Source organism: Typopeltis vanoorti, chromosome 13, assembly GCF_054136105.1.
Source record: "Typopeltis vanoorti isolate ZY-2024b chromosome 13, IOZ_Tvanoo_1.0, whole genome shotgun sequence".
NCBI lineage: Eukaryota > Metazoa > Arthropoda > Arachnida > Uropygi > Thelyphonidae > Typopeltis > Typopeltis vanoorti.
In genome coordinates, this window is record NC_143561.1 from 103,703,994 (window position 1) to 103,720,050 (window position 16,057).

The following is a 16,057-nucleotide window of genomic DNA, read 5'->3' on the forward strand; positions in this document are numbered from 1 at the left end:
ATAGCCAGAAGATGGAAAGAGTATTGCGCTGAGCTTTACAAAGATCCAGATATTCAACAAGAAGATCGAGCTGTGGAAACGGAACCAGAGATCCTCAAAAGTGAAGTAGAACAAGCAATTAAAAAATTAAGTAATAACAGAGTCCCAGGTCCTGATTCAGTACCTGCTGAAAAACCTTGGAGAGAATGCAGTCAACTGGATACATGATTTATGCAGCAAAATCTGGAAGATGGCCGAATGATGTAGTTCCACCGTTATCCCAGTATACAAAAAAGCAGTCACAACAAATGTGAAAACTACCACACCATTGCCCTTATCTCACATACCAGCAAGATTTTACTACACATTATTAAGGAAAGTTTATAAAGTTTTATAGACCATCAGATCTCAGAAGAACAAGCAGGATTCAGAAAAGGTCAAGGAACTAGAGATCATATATCTAACATCAGACAAGTAATTGAAAAAGCAAGGGAATTCAACTTAAGCCTTTACCTATGCTTTATAGATTATTCCAAGGCCTTTGACTGTATGAGGTATGAGGTTTCAGTTCTTACTGTACAACAGCAAGAACTGAAAACTCACTGTCCCCTGCATTCCAATTTGAAAAAGGATCAAGACAAGGATGCATACTCTCACGATTACTATTCAACTTTTACAGCGAAACTATAATGAAAAGATCTCTAGAAAAGTGGAATGGAGGCATTAAATTAGGTGACTGAACAATCACTAACCTATGATACCTGCTGAAAAACCTTGGAGAGAATGATACTATGATACGCAGATGACACTGATAATAGCAACAAACGAACAGGAATTAAAATCCAACCTAAATCAATTAGAATGGGAAAGCTTAAGCCATGGTTTATGAATAAATCAAGATAAAACCAAAATAATGATTTTGAACAACGCAGAAGAGATAGATATAGAAGGAATTGAAATTGTCGACAATTTCAACTACTTTGGAGTGATAATAACAAAAAAAGATCGATGTAAAAAAGAGATAAGAATAGCACTAGCTAAGAAACCGATGACTGATTTAACTAAGATCTGGAAAGATGGGCACATCTTCAAAAAGACCAAAATTAAGCTTGTAGAAACCTTAGTTTTTTTTTTATCTTTCTCTGTGCTTCTGAGTCTTGGACAGTGACAAAAGATGACAGAAGAAGAATTGAGGTGTTTGAGCTCTGGTCCTGGAGAAGATTGTTAAGAGTGTCTTGGACAGAAAAATGAACAAACAAAAGTATCCTAGAAGAACTGAATATCCACACAAGACTGATAAACATAACTGACAAGAGAATAGTGCAATATTTTGGACACATATGTAGAAGGGAAGCCAACTGCCTGGAAAAAATAATCATCCAGGGTAAACCATGTGGGAAAAGGAAAAGAGGAAAAACCCCCGAACAGGTGGATTGACCAAATATCAAGAATCACTGGACTTAAACTAGAACAAGCAATAAGAGAAGCACAGGGGAGAAAGAAATGGCAAAGCATCATCAGGAAGGTCACGAGTCCTCAGACATGAGGAGATCGGAGAGAGAGAGCATATATTACTAGCTTCATTAGGATCACAGAAAAGATTAATACTGTATTATATATATTTATGTGAAGTTGAGAATTCATAATTAGTCACGATGCTTAAATTTCTCATATTACAATTATGAAATATGGTGTCATGTTATTGAGCTGATCATTTTTTATCTATTATGGTATATGAATATTATAAGATTTTACTTTTTTCATTTTTAAATTTAATTTTTAATTTTTTTATAGATGCAAAATTTGCAGTGCAGTCTGTGATATTTGTAATGGGCCAAAAGCAAATGACTGTCTTAGTTGCTCTAATAACCAATTTCTTTTAAATGGCACTTGTGTAGAATCATGTCCTGAAGGTTATTATTCTACAAATAAAGAATGTTATCGGTAGGTATATGTTGTATTATAAGTTTGAGAATGCGTAATGTTTTCTATATCTAAAAGCTTTATAGGAGAACTTTTTAATTATCATCTGGCAATTTTAATTTTCGTGTTAATAAAATGTGATTTTAGTATTTTTGACATACTATTATGTAAGTGAATTAGAAAATGTGTGATGAATATATGCATAGATGAATGATATGAGATAAATGCTAGTATACTTTTTTTGAGACAGATCTAGACTCCAAAATGAATTAATAGAATGGAATCCAGTTGCATTTCAAATGGTGTAACAAAAGCATGCTGAGAAATTTGCATGTCAAAGTAAGTTTCAAAGTAAAAACCTGAAACTTATTATAGTCTTAGTGTCATAGCTGTAAGATTTTGGTGCTTTGTTAGACATGCAAAAGACTATCATCCAAGGGAAGAAAAAAAGAACACATTTGAAATGTGATACATGCATTACAAATGTGATATTTGTTCACATTTGGATTGTAGAACTCTCTCATTGCATGTGATATACTATTAAAGTTCAAACTGTGTGTGTGTGTGTGTGTGTGTGTGTATGTGTACAGTAATTTACCATTTATCCAATCTTGTAAACAACAATCCTTCAAAGTTTTGAACCATAAGTCACCTTATCCCTGAAATTGCACTTCCCATAATACATGAATGTACCATTTTTGTGCAGTCAGATTGAATTTTATTTTCCTTAACTCTTCACTCTCAAGCACAAGGTGACAAAATCTGTGCACAGTAGTCAAGATATGACTAAATTACTTGTTTTTCAACATCAAAGTAATCCTTTGAGCTATTTTTTCCAACTTTTGCGATAATGCTGTCTGAACTTCAATTCTCTGCCCACCATTCCCCCCAAATCCCTTAGCCTTGTCAATTACTCAGTATTCATTGTTTCAACCTAAAGTGCATAACCTTGCAGTTTGTAACATTAAATTGACAACCTTTGCATTGGCATCATTCACTTCAGTTTCTTTTCTATTAGTACATTTGTATTTTGTATGCCTTCTATAACTTTTTCCCTATGCCATGTTCATATTCAGAATTTCACATTCCAAACAAAAAAAAAGCCTCCTTCCCCAAAAAAAACAGTATTTGCTGTTTTTTTTTTCTTTTGACTAGATAATATGCATCATCACTGTATTTTTATCCTCAAATAGAATAGCTTCCTGAATTCTGTGTTTACCTTGCAACATTTCAAGAAAGTCAGAAATTGGGTAACTTGTAGTTTCATCTGCATCGTGGTATCAGACACTCATTATAAGTGAAGAGAAACAAAAGGTCTTCTGATTTTGAAGCAGAAGACTTTATAGAAATCATCAAAAACTTGTTCTAGATAGCAAGTTATAGTATCTATAACATAATGAGCATGTATTTTCTTGATCACAGAACTAATGTAAATAACTATTTGGTAACATTGTTCAAGTGTAAACGAATAAGTATTTTAATACCGACTAGTTTCACCAAACTTATGCTGTTGTCATCGTCAGGGTACAAGCACTGAGGTTAAAACATATCACAAAATAGATCTTAACTGTAAATTCTAAAAATCATAGTTACAAACTAAAATAGCAATGAATGTGAATAATACAAGTATCGCATGTGCATGATTTACTAGTTGTTGCTAAGGAACGTTCTATAGTTAGCATTAAAGTTCATTTCTTGTGTTCAGAGATCTAATTAGGATTTTCCATATCTCTGGAAGTATTAAACCTTGGTTCCTGTTAAGGTTATCTGTAGTGCGTGCGACTGTCGCTGCTTCTTTAAACATTCAAAAGTGGTAGTCTTCTTCTATGTAAGGGGGTACAACTTTTGTCCCACTCAATGATATGGTTTGTTATGGAGAAATGTGATGAGAGGCCTGATATGTCTTGTCTGTTATTTTTAACATAACCAATGTGTTCCTTCTGTCTAATCTCGAGACTTCTCGAAGCCTGGCCAATTGAACCACACGAGCATGGAATGTTGTAGACTCCAGCATACTTATAGAAAGGATGGGTGTCTTTTCGAGATCATAGTAGTTTACGAATTGTTTCTATAGGTTTGAATGTCACTCTTATTTTGTGTAGTTTGAGGAGATTAGCGAGCTTGTTAGAGATACTGCTCATACAAAATGGCAATTGTTGTAATATATTGAGTGTTTTCTCGTTCTCTTTGGTGGCTCAGAGAAAAGGATTTTGGTGACAAGTCTTCGTGGGTAGCCATTCAAGGCATGGTTATTAGATATCAATGTTAATTCATCTTGGAGGTCCTTTTCATCTGTTGTAATGCGGACAGCTCTTTTCTTTAGTATGTGTACTATGCTGAGTTTGTGAGAAATGTGGTGTAAAGAGCTGAAACGTAGATAACGTCCCGTATTCGTAGGTTTCCTGTAGACTGATAGGTTCATAAGGCCATTAACTTGCTTCTTAATTAAGATGTCTAAGAATGGTAGTTGTTTGTCTTTTTCAAGTTCTAGAGTAAATTTAATAGAATGGTGAAAGGAGTTGATTTTATTGAGAAAATCAATTAAGTCATCTTTGTTGTGGTTCTATACAATGTAGATATCATCTACATATCTCCATCAAATTATTGGTTTAGGATTTATTTGAGATAGAATTTTATTTTCGAGATCCTTAAGAAGCAATTTAATTAAGAAACAAGTTAATGGCCTATGAAACTTATCTACGAAACTTAAATACAGATCTTTGTTATATTCCTATGATTTCTGTTTGTCGTAAAGCGAAAATCTGATCCTGACAGCCTCTATTTGGCCTGAATCCAGCTTGTTCTTCACCAAGTTTCCCTTCCGCAATCCTTCTCAACTGTTTCTCAAGTATACTTACTTAAATCTTACCAGGCACACTCAGTAGGAAAATACCTCTGTAATTCTCGCATTCAGTTTTATTTCCCTATGAGAGCTGTACTCCAATCATCTGGAATTCATCCCTCTGTACAGGCCTTCTGAACTATGCACTGCAGCCGCTATTAGACTTTTACACCTCCATACTTGAGCATTTCTGGTCGAAAATCATCTACTCCAGCTGCCTTTCCACATTTCTGGCTTTTGATGGCTTTTTCTACTCAAAGTATGGATATATATTCCTGATTGCATGTCTGATGTGTATTTTTTTACCATAGTCCTGTTATCACTGCTTGTTTCATTTAGAAATTTTCAAAGTAATTACTCCATTCATCAGAATATCTTTTCTCCAGTTTTCATATCACCTTTATCATCTCTAATTTCTTTTATAGCACTTTTTGCTCCATTTCTGAGATTTTTTAACAACCTCCTGAATATCTTGTCACCTTCTTGATATTTATTTTCTATGTTCTCACCAAAGTCTTCCCATGACATTTGTATGAAAAAATGGTTAACTCTTATCTTTTATTGTTTCAGGAGAGAAGCAATCTTTTTTTTTTACCAGAACACAGTCTGACTTCCAAAAATATTATTCATGTAGTCCTTGGCTGGAGGCATTCATTAGAGATGCCTTCCTAAAATATAGTATGTGATATGGGGTAAAAGCTTATGACACTGCTTGGAGATTTTGAAACACTGAAAGATTTGCGTAATTTTGTTCTTAGAGGGAATCTCCCTCTTTGTATCAAGGACTTATTATTTAACTAAATCTTCCAAGTCTGAGTGAATACTGCTCTCTCTCTCTCTCTCTCTCTCTCTCTCTCTCTCTCTCTCTCTCTCTCTCTCTCTCTCTCTCTCTCTTGCTTGACCATTAAACCAAGAGGACAGTCCCACAGGGTTCAGTTTTAACTGTCACATTTTTTTTGCATTTAAGATCAATTTTAATCCAGCAGTAAGTAATGCCCTCTGTGTGGATGACTTCATCTTCTGTTGTTCATGTAATATGAGTCATTGAAAGAAAGCAGCAGCAAGCCATTGACCATCTCAGAATGGATACTTGCAAATGGGTTTAGAATTTCACAGCAGAAGACAGTTTGTGCACTTCATCCTGACCCAGAACTAGGACAATCATTAATCCCAGTTGCTCTGGAAGCCAAGTTCTTTGGGCATATATTTGACAGCAAACTTAGTTTCTTCCCTCACATACATTAGTTATGAGAAGTGCCATAAAGCAATGAACATTCTATGCTCTGTAATCTTCCACCTCCTGGGATGCAGACAGATGTTCTTTGCCTTGTTTGTACAGGGCATTAATAAGATAAACATAATTATAGTTCCTAAGTCTATACTTCTGCCAGAAAGTACACTGTGATGGCTATACGCTATTTACCATCAAGCCATTAGAATTGCATTTGGAGCATTTCACATGTTGCCTATCTCTGGTCTGTATGTGAAGGAAAATGAACCACCTTTGTCACTTCAATGACAACAGCTGTCTGTTATATGCAACAAAAATAAAATACTATCAGACCACTCCACATGGCCAACTATCTTTTGTCTATAATGTGAGAATCTTTACAACACTCTACAGACTATAAAACCTTTCGTTTGGGATAAAAACTCTTCTTCAAGCTCTAGAGATAATTGTAGACAACATAGCTCAGACAGCCATCAAACTAACTTCCACTGTTGGCAGTAATACATGCTAGCATGTAGTTTTTCCTCTCAGCAGGCTACCAAAATTTTCCACCCCACCTATATATACATATAGCCTCTTGGCTCTTTATCGTATGTATATATATTATTTAAAAAACCTGGGGTTTTCTAATTAATCTTCCCACTTTGCCTCAGCCCTCCCCCCTTCAATAGCCTAAACAGCAGAAGTATGGAGAACGAAGACATCCTAACATCCAAACAAGGTATGTGCAAAATTTCTTCCTCTATTAGTCTGCATATATTTGCCCTTAAAATACACTTATAATACCTTATGAATATTCTTGAGTAAAAAGCCAATGTATTTAAAATAAGGGACACTCCTAAGCGAAAATAGGCAAAAATAGCTGTAAAAATAATAGTTTTTAAGAGGATTAACATGGGAATTTCCCAGAAATAATACCTATCATTAATAAAAATTAATATTAATTATAAATGGTGTTGCATCAATTACAAAATACATGCATTTTTTTCTTCACAGACTGGTAAACATGCAAATGTACTAGCTACTTATATATTAGTGTCAACACTTGTGGTTATGCAAGGCAAAAATTAGCCATTATATTAATAAAAGCTCATAAATTGACCCAATTGAGGCTTAAACATCTGACCATGATATATTAGGCACCATGGTAGAATGCACCCAGGTTGTCATGTGACTAGTGAAATATTTGCATCACTAGTGAGTCAGCACAAAAATTTTCGAACCCTGGCTATGATCTACCTTAGCCACTTTGGCTGTATATCCTGAAATTTCATTTCTCTAGCTTCATCATTTTCTTGGAGTATCACTGTAGATACCACTTGTAATCGTTTTATTTTCCAAAATGCATAATCTTACTTTTCACATTGTATTAGAACCCATTATCTTTTGCATATGTACAGTCAGCTATTTAAATTATTCTGCAAGATCATTGTTACATCTTGATTGTCTATTGCATTACCTAGTTTTATATCCTCAGAAACAGCTAAAGATGTCCCTTCAAATCATTTCCTGTATTGTTACAAAATAAACAGCAGTGTGCATAGTCACCTGCGTTATCTTGGATTCTGCTTCATGTGCTACTCTTTGTTATCTGTCCATCAACTCAACTACTTTCATGTCCATATCACTAGCTTCATATCAATCCCCATTTATTACTGATTTTGGATAATTTTGAAATAGTATTGGATGCTTTTGCAAAATCTTTCAGGATCATTGAGCATTGATTCTCTACATCCAACTCATGCATCACTATTATAAAAATTGAGTAAATTATTATGGCATAACCTGCCACATTTCCACCTTATAATTATCACATAAACGATTCCTGAATTCTGTCTTTGACCAACTTTTCTGATACCCTTATTGATACTTCCAAGATACTGATTAATCTGTAATTTGCTACTTCAGTCTTGAAACTTCCTTTATGCAATGGAACTATTTTGCCCTCCTTTCACTTCCTGTCACTTTATACAGAATTAAACAGCCCAGTTAGAGGCATTGTCCATTCCTTTTGCACATTATGATATACAAGCTGATATCCCAATGGCTATACTTGCATTGAGAGTTTGAAATAACATACGTACTCCCACTTCATTGGCCTCTGTTTCCATATCAGTACCTGTCATAGCAGTATCTTTGCTTGGATGATGGACGCTTGCAAAATAATCACTCAGTAACTCAACTATTTTATACCTCATTACCATCAGCACTCATTAAAGTTATCCTTCAACAGTCATTCTTCCTTTTACTTAGAACATAGCAGAAGAATTCTTTGGGATTTCATTTTGCCTATTCAGTAATTTCTTCTCCTAGTATGATTTTGCTTTTCTTACAGTGCTTGTCACAGTTGTCACTTGTGCATTGTACTGCTGTTGGGCTTTCTGACCACCTTTCTTCTTATTCATTTCTCGCAACATTTTGCAGATCCTGCTTAATGATAATACTCATCCAGTTCCTACCTGATTTATCCTCCTGACTTTGAGTATGCAGTCTGATGTTGCTTCCTTCAGATGGCAATGAGATACTAGCTTTTTTTTTTTTTTTTTTTTTATGGTGCAAAGACATCAAAGGTCATATTGACAGAGGTCACAGCGGTACGTGCAGCCTCTTGGCTGGAGAGCAGATATGTTAAACACTCTGCCAACCAGGCGAGTGAGATGTTAGCTGTGCATGGGATGTACTGCTAATATCCTTCCCATGCTGATTTTCATAATTCCAAATGTATCCTTTTTTAAATTGGAAATACATTTGGCTGTCTCCCAAGTCAAAACCATACAGTCCCTCTTCCTAGTTGGGGAAAATGTGGCTATTTCTTTACATACTATTTCAAGTATTATTTCATAATAAAGGAATAAATTCCATCTTTTTGTCATGTGATCTTTCTTCCTTCCAGTTTATGTCCCCATAGTTGAAGATCCAATAATAATAATTACTCTACCTGCACTCGTACTAATGTGCTGATACATGTCTTCCATCTCTTAACTTGTAGCAGGAACCAACTGTATATTCTGTCCTGTTGGCCCTATCTCATACCACATTTCTTTAAATGAACTGCCTTTCACATATCTTTCTTTCTGATGATCTCCTCTTTCTGGCTGCAATTCATATGCTGTCATATTCTCTATCCTCCTTGAAAATAATATACCATCATTCTATTCCTGCAGCATTCCGTCAGCATTCTGTAAGTGCTTCCATCAAATTCAATCTATGGGTCTACAAAATGCACACTATTTTCAACCTATGCATTGATTCATTTGTAGTTATCATCCTCCCCAACTAGCATCTGTCATATTATGATGGCAGACTCACAATATAATTTCTCTTTATTTTTGCTTCTTCCAATAACAACAGTTCATATCTTCTCTTATACAATATTTTTCACCTTTCAAATCATTGTCTGCCAGAACAATCAATTTTTCACCCTACCATTTTGCATCCTGACAGCTTGATTAATATTAATTTTCACACTAGAAGTTAGCTTAATCTTATGGAGGTAAGATAGGAAATTTATCAAAAATGGTATTAATTTAAGAATTATTATTTTTCATGATACTATTTAAACATCAGTATATATGTTACACTGAACTTCTAAGTTTTGTGAAATTCTTCCATGCTAGTTGAGTTATTAAATTATACCCATTATCCTTAGATGTGATGCCACTTGCAAGACATGTGCCAACAGGGAAGCATGCAAGGACTGTCATGCAGAATGGGACCTTGCACATTCTGGTCTCTGTGAGCCTGTGCCAGTTTCTTGTTCACAAGGTAAATCTGATTTCTTTTGATGTATTAATTTCCTTCAGAGTTTTATCATATACTACTTAAGATTTTAGATTATTATTATTGTGGGTTGGAGGCTTACAGCTTAGTTTTGTTGGAATAATAAGGAAATTAATTAAATGTACACCTAAACCTCTTTTTATGCAAATTTTTTTTACGCGAATTGGGATATCAAAAATAATTTTTTTAACGCGATTTTTATTCACTTTTACGCGACCAACCTAAAGTCTAAGTTAGGAAAAAATCTGTAATTCAAGAAAATTCTGAGAATTTTGTAGAATTGCATTCTCGTTTCAATTAAGAAAATTCTGAGATTTTTTTTGGCATTCTCGTTTCAATTAAGAAAATTCTAAATTCTTAAGAATTTCATTTATTGGGAATTCTCCGAATTACATAACTGACTGCGCATGAAAAAGCAGTTCTTAGCAGTTTGAGTAGACAACACAGTTACCGCATTTTTTAAGTGAAATCAAAATAAAAATTGTGTTATAAAATTAATAATTTTGCCAAGAAATAATAAATGGTAAGCTATATGTAATTTTCAAACGTTCATTTCATCAAACGAAGATTTTAATCCAGCCCTCACATGATGTTGCCGATAACCAAAAAAAAAAAAGGAAGCCGTTTCCTTCGATATAAAAATTCAAATTTTAGATCGTCTTCAAACTGGGGAAGATGCGACGGCTGTGGGTAAGCATTTTGGAGTCTGTGAATCAACTGTCAGATCTATAAAGAAAAATAAAGATGCTATTAGAAAAGATATGTTCTGGTACAAAATCGAGTGCGAAATTATCATCATACACAAGAGATGTTGTTCTAGAAAAGGCCGAAAAAGCTTTAGTGATGTGGATAGAAGATAATGTACAAAAAAGAATGCCAGTTAATGGAAATTCCATCAAGCAATCAGCATTGAGATTTTATGAACAGATTAAAAAACTGCAGCCAGATACTTCATCTCGATCGAGGAAAAAATATGAATTTCATGCAAGCAATGGTTGGCTGGCTAAGTTTATTAAAAGACATGCTCTTCATAATATAAAAATTAAAGGTGAAACAGCTTCTGCTGATGAAACAGCTGCTAAAGCATTTCCACAAAAACTTGCTAAAATAATTGAAGATGGAGGTTACACTCATGAACAAGTTTGGAATATGGATGAAACCGTCCTTTTCTAGAAAAAAATGCCAAACAGAACTTACTTATCAAAAATGCAAAAAACTGTTGGTGGGTTCAAAGCAGCAAAGGAGCGCATAACACTCCTATTTTGTTCAAACGCTTTAGGATATCGGATGTTAAAACCACTGCTCATAAATCGATCATTAAGACCATCGCCAACGAAAGGCGTAGGTTTTCAAAAATTGCCAGTTCATTGGATGCCAACAAAAAAGCTTGGGTGACCATTGATATTTTCACTGAGTGGTTCCACAAACATTTTGTGCCAAAAGTTAGACGCTATTTGAATGACAATGGTCTCGAATTTAATTTAATTCTTGATAATGCACCCGGTCATCCTGCCATAGAACCACCATAGAACACCCAAATGTGCAATTTTTTTTTCTGCCGCCCAATACCACATCATTGCTACAACCTCAAGATCAGGGTATAATTGCGACTTTTAAAACATATTATGTCAGACGAACATTTCAGTACGTTTTGAACAAGCTAAATGATGATGAAACACTGTCAGTTATGGATGTGTGGAAAAAATTTTCAATTATGGATTGTATTGATCAGGGGTTCGATTATTGTTATCTGAATTGAGACCAGAAACTATGAATGCATGCTGGAAAGCTATTTGGCCTGCATGTGTTAAAGAGAATGCTCCTGTTCCCTTCAATCATACTGCAGAATTCCCCAATATAAAAGTTTGGCATGTGAAATTGGCAGAGAAGGATTCAATGATCTTACGTCGGCAGATGTCGAAGAATTGTTAATTGATAAACCTCTTAGCGAAGATGAAATAGTGGAGATTGTTTCTGAGATTCCTGAAAGCGAAGAAGTTAATGATAATGATCAAGATAATCCTACTTTTACTGCTGATATTGTTAAAGAAGGTCTAAAACTGACCAGTAATTTAGGCAATTATTTTGCCTGATATGATCCAAATGAAGAACGTGCTAGGAAGTTGTTAACGTCTTCATACAGAAAATTATATCGCGACTTATCTAAAGCATCAACACAGCGATTAATAACTGAGTTCATGCCTAAAACTACTGAAACAACCAGTGGTACTTTTGTTCAAGACATGAAAAGAAGAAGAATTCCACAAGTTGAGGCGGAAGTCAATGATGATAATACCATACCTAGTAATTCTAGTGATATTACAGTCTCACGAAAACGAAAGCTTTCGCGTTTATTGTCAGAAACTGATAGCGAATAACATAATTTTTTTATAGAATCCTTAGCAAACAACTAAAATGAATGTTTTTTTTTTTTAAGTTATTAAAATTCATTATATGTATGTGTGTTCTCCATGAAATGTAAATAAAAATCTTATGATCCTAACGAATTTAATGTTTGTTTTTTTCATTATTTTGCTTATATTTCAGGTTTGGAACCAATCTTCACTTTTTCTATGGAGTCAGTAGTTCTTTTTACACGAATTCTATTTATTTACGCATAATTTTTAGGAACGTATCTATAGCGTAAAAAGAGGTTTAGGTGTATTTGGAAAAAAATTCTTTGCTTCTATAGATTTGGCTGTGAAGAAAGACAAAAAAAAAAATCCTCTCTCAAGAATAAGTTTTCATGGTACTTGGGTACTAATAGTCCTGAATTCCAAGTAGGGTAAATATGTTCACTTAGAACTGTTCCTTTTTCAGAGAACCTTGTATTTCAGCTTGTGTCAGAAATGATTTTTCTGGTTCTTTTAAAACTCTACTTAATTTAACATTGGCGAAGGAAAACATTTCAGTTAACAAATGGGTTTCAGTTTTAGTTAACTTGGTTTATTTTTCTTTATATTTTTCTCTTTAAAAAACAACTATGGCTTGTTTGTGAACAGATATAAGAAAATTTTAATATTTTAATTTTTTTTTAATTGCTGATAAAAAAATATTGTTATATTTTTTATCAAATCTCCCACTTATGGTACTAAGTATACTGTAGAATTATGTGCTTTGATTCATGCATCAGTGTATTGCTTGTGGCAGTATAAGTGATGATTTTTAACCATGACAGCAGAATTAGAGGCATAGAATTCTTGTCATTGGTAGATGTAGTGGGACCAACAATTGTTGATATCAGTGCAACCTATCTGACAGAGGAAGATGTCATTACAGAAAAATAATGAGAACCTGAGGGATAGCAGTTGAAGTGAATCTGTAAAAGAGGGATCACCTATAAGCTGAATTGTTCTCCTCTAGACAGTGTCAAGAATTTTTAGAAAAGTTTTAGATGCTTCACCCCAAACATGTGAGCAGTATTCTAAGCATGGGTAGATTTGGAATTTGTATATTGTTGAGAGTTGGTTGGGTGTAAAATAGCATCTTGAATGAAAGAGAGTGCCTAGCTTTTTGGATGGTGAGGAAGCTATTGTTGTGATGTGTTTGTGCCAGGTAAGACTGAAGGGTGAATGTAATGGAAACTGGAATCCTTGCTCTGAATATGACATGCACCACCTTCAGGCATTCAATAAGCTAGGTGGTGGTATTTCACTGGGTGAGAAAGGTCATTTTAATTACTGCATGTACTAGATCCCCTCTTGTGGAAAGAGGCCACATCATAGGAATACAGGGTTGACTTGACAGGGAGAAGCTGTATATTATGCATCACCTGCCCATTACAAGCCCAGAAGGTTCTGTACCTGAGCCATTGTTGTTTTTAATTTGTATGTTAATAACACTAAGGATGGTCTAGAGCAGTGGTTCTTGGGTTTTTCTGGTGGCTGCAAAAATGGGTACAAGATTTACCTGGTATCTGCTTAATTTATTTATTTTTTTTTTTTTTATTAAATTAGTGGTAACAATGATAGTTAGAATTTATATTCATATTAATAGGAATAATAATGAAATTCCTAAAGTTTTGTAAAAATTGTAACTAATAATAAGTTATATAATTTAAGATGCTCCCCTGAAGTCATCTGAGAAATGTATATATTTTGCTATTAAACTGCAAGTATAAAAATAAATAAAAAGAAATATTGGATGGGTGGTCAAACACCATTGTGGTATTTAAGTTTCTGAATTTTCTTTTCATATGTAAACAATTATATGAAGAAATATAAATTCTTTATTATTAATTACATGGGTTATATAGTAATAAACTTTGTTTTTGGTTTTTAAGCGGAAGATAATTTGATTTATGGTAACAAAGATCTATAAACAAGTAAAAAAAAACAATTTATGAAAATAAAATGATAAACAGAACAAAACATAATACTCGAAAACATATTTTTATCATTATTATTATTATTAGACCTCCAGTGAGTCATGAACTCATTGAGGAAGGCCATTCATCACCCACATGATCTGTTCTACCTTCCCTCACTCACAGTCAGTCACTCAGAGTTCTGTGAAAGAAAAAAATTGAGCTCTTACACCTTTCTTAACTGCATGCAAACTTCAACTTTCATGGATGCTTTCTTGTCCTCTCCCCACCTTCCATATAATTAAAAATCTCTAGTTGATATTCTATAATGTTCATTCAAAGGTTTATAGACCTTTATCATGTTGCCCCTCTTTCTCCTATCTATCAGTGTCTGCAGTTTGCATTACTCTCAATCTATCCTTGTAATCTATAATCCTCAAACATGTGGAAAGGCTTATGTGTTCACAGTACATGTTATTTATTTTCACAGTACTGATAACAACATAGAATGATAAGAAAATAATATTTATTAACTTATTTGCTGGTATTATATCCAGCATCTTCAGAACACAAAAGTAATTTGTCACAGTACGTGAAACAACAACAATCTGGTATAACAGTGGGACTAGTTTAAAAAAAAAAATAATTGTAATCTAAAACAAATATTAATTAGATTTTAAAATGACTGTCTCTCAGATTTTTGGTAAATTTATACAGCCATACTTGTTGAGGTTTGGAGTGTTTTAAAGTTTATTCAAAAAATGATCTCTCTCTCTCTCTCTGACTTATGACTTCTGTGTAGCACTTTTGTTTTCTTCCAATTGATCCTGTGTGAAGTGGTATCCAAGGTATGTTCTACTTTAGTTTCTTGTGTTGTCAGTTACAATTTCTTTTAAACTAGTCCGACTGTTATACCAAATTGTTGTTGTTTCACGTATTGTGAAAAACTGTTTTTGTGCTCTGAAGATGCTGGATATAATACCAGCGAATTATCAGCAAATAAGTTAATAAATATTATTTTCTTATCATTCTGTGTTGTCATCAATACTGTGAAAATAAATAACATAATCTATAATTCTGATATCATCTTTGTACTCTTCTCTGCAACCCTTCCATGGCTTCTTTATTTTGGGGAAAGCAGAAGACTAAATCTGCACATAGTAGTCCACATGCAGTTATATCATGGCCTTATAAGAATGTATGTCAGCATCCTTTGTGGCTTAGAAAAAAGAAGAGCACAATACAAAGAGAGATGTATTCATGGGAATTTGTTGCAAGTAGTCAATGAAACTAGAGACTCAGGATTTGTAGTAGATAGTTGAAATTTAGGACCATGTTACTAAGATGGTTCAATTGTCATTGAATATTGGAAAAATTGAAGAGAACACTATTCTATATGGATTACTCTGTGCAGATATAATCATCTAGATTTCATGGAGATAGCAAGACAGTGAAAAGATCCAACAGTGGATAATTTAGATATGGAATTGCACATATGGGAACAGATTTAGGGAATGGGCTTCATAATTTGAGGAATAGACAGCAGAAATGAAGTATAGATACAAGTTAGTAAGGAGACCTTACAATTTAAATAAAAGTAAGAATTTATAGTTTTTGGTTTGTATTAAGAAGTGTGTTTACATAGTTCTTTGCTGGCAATTCATCACTGGAAAATTCTTTGCAAGAAAATTGTAATTATATGAAAAACAAATGCAATACAAGAAATATTTTTATTCTGTAAAATGGGGAATTTAATATTTTGTATCTTACTGATTTCCATTATTTCTTTGTTTGTTTCTTGAAATGTTAATTTTTTTCCCCACTCTCTTAGATACTACAGGTTCTGCACCAAATTCAAGAATGTTTATTTCTTTTTTGTAACCTTTTTCTATTTTTCTCTGTACGACATCTCATGTCTGGATGAGCATCTCATTCAGATGTTATGATTATTTTTATTTATTTACTGAACTAATTCAGAATATGAGGTGTTTTTAAT

General features: G+C 33.8%; 1 protein-coding gene across 2 annotated transcripts in view; it reads left to right on the forward strand.

The window, feature by feature from the left end:
* The window catches only part of Fur2 (furin-like protease 2), a 471,861-nt gene that overhangs the window by 395,770 nt on the left and 60,034 nt on the right, over positions 1-16,057 (forward strand). For both annotated transcript variants that reach the window (XM_090402961.1, XM_090402962.1), the window contains 2 exons: positions 1,774-1,923; positions 9,625-9,740. In XM_090402961.1, coding sequence (XP_090259087.1) covers positions 1,774-1,923; positions 9,625-9,740 — 266 coding nt within the window. The remainder of the gene's footprint in view (positions 1-1,773; positions 1,924-9,624; positions 9,741-16,057) is intronic.